The sequence below is a fragment of the Medicago truncatula genome, chromosome 3 (assembly GCF_003473485.1).
Source record: "Medicago truncatula cultivar Jemalong A17 chromosome 3, MtrunA17r5.0-ANR, whole genome shotgun sequence".
Taxonomy (NCBI): Eukaryota; Viridiplantae; Streptophyta; class Magnoliopsida; order Fabales; family Fabaceae; genus Medicago; species Medicago truncatula.
The window spans coordinates 18573727-18578264 of record NC_053044.1 but is presented as its reverse complement, the minus strand read 5'-3'; the positions used below and the strand labels follow the sequence as shown (position 1 = coordinate 18578264).

The 4538-nt window shown below is 42.4% G+C and overlaps 1 protein-coding gene across 1 annotated transcript; it reads left to right on the top strand.

Annotated features, from left to right (window-relative positions):
* The first annotated feature begins 742 nt into the window (after window positions 1-742).
* LOC120579536 (uncharacterized) lies at window positions 743-3521 on the top strand. Its single transcript, XM_039831956.1, has 3 exons — window positions 743-2208; window positions 2495-3364; window positions 3443-3521. The coding sequence occupies exons 1-3, from the start codon at window positions 743-745 to the stop codon at window positions 3519-3521; spliced, it is 2415 nt and encodes an 804-aa protein (XP_039687890.1).
* The last annotated feature ends 1017 nt before the right edge of the window (window positions 3522-4538 follow it).

Genomic DNA, 4538 nt, shown 5'->3' with positions numbered 1-4538 from the left:
GAAGATCAAGTTTATCACTCCAATAGTGTGGCTGGTGATGATAGGGTGGGAAACTTGGAAGAAAAGTTTGAGGCGGTGCATAAAGAGTTAAAGACTATCCGCGGTAGGGGGAAATTGGTTTCTTTGAGGGCGAGGCTGTTGTTGTTGAGCTCGAGGGCGAGGCTGTTGTGGCTGTGGTGGTGGGGTATAGTATGGTTGCTGATAAAACGGTTGTGGCTGATAAGGTTGTGGTTGATATAGTGGTGGATAATATGGATGGGGTGTTTGAGGCCTTTGTAGTTGATAGTTTGGGTTTTGTGGAGCTAGGGTAGGTGGTGGAATGTTAGCAACATAGGGGTAGCTGGGATATACAGGCTGGGATCCGCCATGGGCCACCATGCCAACCTCTTGAGCGTTCTTCTTTGAGTACCCATTTCCGAACTTCCTATTACCATTAGATGAACCACCTGAAGAAACACCATCCTTACTCACACGTCCCTTACGGCCCCAATCTTCAATGTGCACACCCATATCTACCATATCGGTAAACTTTTGTGAAGCACAACCAAGCATCTTCTCTGAGTAGAAAGGGCTCAGAGTCTCATAGAATAGATCGGACACTTCCCTTTCATCCAGAGGCGGACGGATTTGAGCAGATTTCTGAACGAAGCGCTGAGCATATTCCTTGAAAGATTCCTTATCACCCTGAGTCATAGATTGCAGTTCTTTCCGGTTAGGTGCCAGATAAGAGTTATATGGGCTAATGGATCGAGGAGAGCTGGTTGTCACAAGGGAGGACAAGAGCATTTGTGTTGTAATCCCTGTGTTCAAGGATAGTGCGAAGCCAATTAACGGTGTTACTCCAGTGTTCAAGGACAATTCCAAGCCAGTCGTCACTCCTCTTGTGATTTGTGTACCAAGACCCAAGCCGTTTTTCTCTCAAAACGCCATGCCGTATAACTATGAACCTACAAGCATAGAGAATGGTAAAGAGATATCCTTGAGTCCCTCAACTTCCGTGAGTAACATTGCGGAGAATAGTCAAATTCTGAGAAGTGGACGTATTCTTCCGGCTGTTGTGCAAGCAAAGAAGAAAGCTCCGGTGATAGAGTCCGTGCTAGTACCGGATCCTAGCAAGGGTAAGAGTGTGGTTCAACCTAGTGGAACTGATAATGATGAGATTTTAAAGCTGATCAAGAAAAGTGATTATAAGATAGTGGATCAGTTATTGCAGACTCCATCAAAGATTTCTATCATGTCACTATTGACAAGCTCTGATGCTCATAGGGATGCCTTGATGAAAGTTTTGAATCAAGCCTACGTAGACCATGATGTGACTTTGGGTCAATTTGGGAGCATTGTTGGAAATGTGACGGCATGCAACAATCTGAGTTTCAGTGATGAAGACCTCCCAGTGGAGGGGAAAAATCATAATATGGCCTTGCATATCTCTGTTATGTGCAAAACAGATTCTTTGTCCAATGTCTTGATAGACACCGGTTCTTCCCTCAATGTGATGGCGAAGACAACCTTTGATAAATTGACATATTCAGATGGATTTATTAGGCCTAGTTGCGTATCAGTAAGGGCATTTGATGGATCCATGAAGACGGTATGGGGAGAAGTAGATTTACCTATCACTATTGGGCCCCAAGAGTTTAAAGTTACATTCCAGATAATGGATATTCAAGCTTCCTACAGCTGTTTACTTGGTAGACCATGGATTCATGAAGCCGGGGCAGTAACATCCACCCTTCATCAAAAGCTAAAGTTTGTGAGTCGTGGAAAGCTTGTTACAGTGAGTGGGGAATCAGCTCTTTTGGTTAGCCATTTGTTGTCTTTTTCCTTCATTGGTGGTGAAAGTTCGGATGGAACATCATTCCAGGGGCTTTCGGTTGAAAGTGGTACTACAAGAGGTGAAACATGCATGGCCTCTCTAAAGGATGCTCAGAGAGTAATTCAAGAAGGAAAAGCGGAAGGTTGGGGGAAGTTAGTACAGTTGCCCGAGAACAAGCACAAAAAAGGTCTGGGTTTCTCCGGCAATAAGCAAATGATGTTCGACCCAACTAGGGGTACCTTTCACAGTGCTGGATTCATTAATGCGCCACCTGAGACTAATGCAATCTTGGAAGATCAATCAGAAGAGGTGGCACCTGACTTTGTGACTCCTGGTGGAAACTGCTGCAATTGGATTGCTGTTGACATCCCTTCTGCGATACCTCTTTCTAAGTAATGTGTTTGTCTTTTTGTTTTTTTTAAGAAAACTCCTTTCGTCCTACCTCAGACGAAAGTGAAATCTTGCAGGGTTTGTTTTTACTTTGAGTGTGTTTTCAGTATTAATGAAAATTGTCGTTTCTGTCACGGCCGTTATTATATTTTAGTGCTTTTTCTGGAAAAAATGGTAATACAAAAAACCAAAAAAAACTTGTTCTCTTTTCCTATTAAAAAAAAAAAATCAATTTCAAAGGTCTGCATTCACTATCTTACTAAAAAATCAATCATGAATCATATGCAGACTAAACATACATGAGCCCGTTGAACATGGTGACCCTAAGCTGCCTCCCAACTTTGAGTTCCCAGTTTACGAGGCTTGGGTAGAAGAGGATGAAGAGATTCCCGATGAGCTCCGATGGATGTTAGAGCAAGAAAGAAAAGCCATTCAGCCTCACAAGGAAGAAATAGAGTTAATCAACCTGGGCACTGAGGATGATAAAAAAGAAATTAAGATTGGAGCATCGTTGGAGGCGTCTGTCAAGAAAAAGATAATTGAGCTTCTCAGAGAGTATGATGATATATTTGCATGGTCCTACAAAGACATGCCGGGGTTAGACCATGATGTTGTGGAACACCGTTTACCTTTGAAGCCCGAGTGTCCTCCAGTCAAGCAAAAGTTAAGAAGATCTCATCCAGATATGGCTCTCAAGATCAAAGAGGAAGTGCGAAAGCAAATTGACGCAGGTTTCTTGATTACCTCCGAATATCCTCAATGGTTGGCCAACATAGTGCCCGTTCCAAAGAAAGATGGTAAGGTCAGAATGTGTGTTGACTATCGGGATTTGAAGAAAGCTAGTCCGAAAGATGATTTCCCTTTACCTCACATTGATGTATTGGTTGATAGTACTGCTAGATGCAAGGTATTCTCCTTCATGGATGGATTCTCCGGGTATAACCAGATCAAGATGGCTCTAGAAGATAGAGAAAAGACGTCGTTCATCACGCCTTGGGGCGCTTTCTGCTACTTATTAATGCCGTTTGGGTTGATAAATGTTGGTGCCACTTACCAGAGAGACATGACTAAAATATTCCATGATATGATACATAAAGAGATTGAAGTGTATGTGGATGACATGATCGTCAAATCAGGCACTGAAGAAGAACATGTTGAGTATTTGTTGAAGATGTTTCAACGGTTGAGAAAGTACAAACTCCGTTTGAATCCTAACAAGTGTACCTTCGGTGTTAGATCCGGCAAGCTCTTGGGTTTTATTGTCAGCCAGAAGGGTATTGAAGTAGATCCCGACAAAGTCAGAGCTATCAGGTAAATGCCTGCTCCGAGGACAGAGAAACAAGTTAGGGGCTTTCTAGGAAGGTTAAACTACATCTCCAGATTCATCTCTCATATGACTGCCACGTATGGGCCGATATTCAAGTTACTCCGTAAAGATCAAGGGATCGTTTGGACAGAAGATTGCCAAAAAGCTTTTGATAGCATTAAAGGGTATTTGTTAGAACCTCCGATTCTTGTCCCTCCAGTCGAAGGGAGGCCTTTGATCATGTACTTGACCGTGTTAGAAGATTCTATGGGCTGTGTGTTGGGTCAACAAGACGAGACTGGAAAGAAAGAGCATGCCATTTACTACTTGAGTAAGAAGTTTACTGATTGTGAGTCCCGATATTCTATGCTTGAGAAAACCTGTTGCGCTTTGACATGGGCTGCTAAGCGTCTTCGTCACTATATGGTTAATCACACTACTTGGTTGATATCCAAAATGGATCCGATCAAGTACATTTTTGAGAAGCCGACTTTAACAGGAAGAATTGCTCGTTGGCAGATGTTATTGTCCGAATATGATATTGTCTACCGCACTCAGAAAGCCATCAAAGGTAGTATTCTTGCTGACCATTTAGCTCATCAACCAATTGAAGATTATCAGCCTATCAAGTTTGATTTTCCAGATGAAGAGATCATGTATTTAAAGATGAAAGATTGTGACGAACCATTGTTTGGTGAAGGTCTTGATCCAGACTCTAAGTGGGGTTTGATATTTGATGGGGCCGTTAATGTCTATGGTAATGGAATAGGGGCGGTTATCCTTACTCCAAAGGGTACTCACATTCCTTTCACTACAAGACTCCGGTTTGATTGCACGAACAACATTGCAGAATATGAAGCTTGCATCATGGGTATTGAAGAAGCCATTGACTTGAGGATTAAAAATATTGACATATATGGAGATTCAGCTCTTGTTATTAACCAGATCAAAGGAAAATGGGAAACTCACCATGATGGTTTGGTACCTTACAGAGACTATGCAAGACGTCTGTTGACTTTCTTCAAC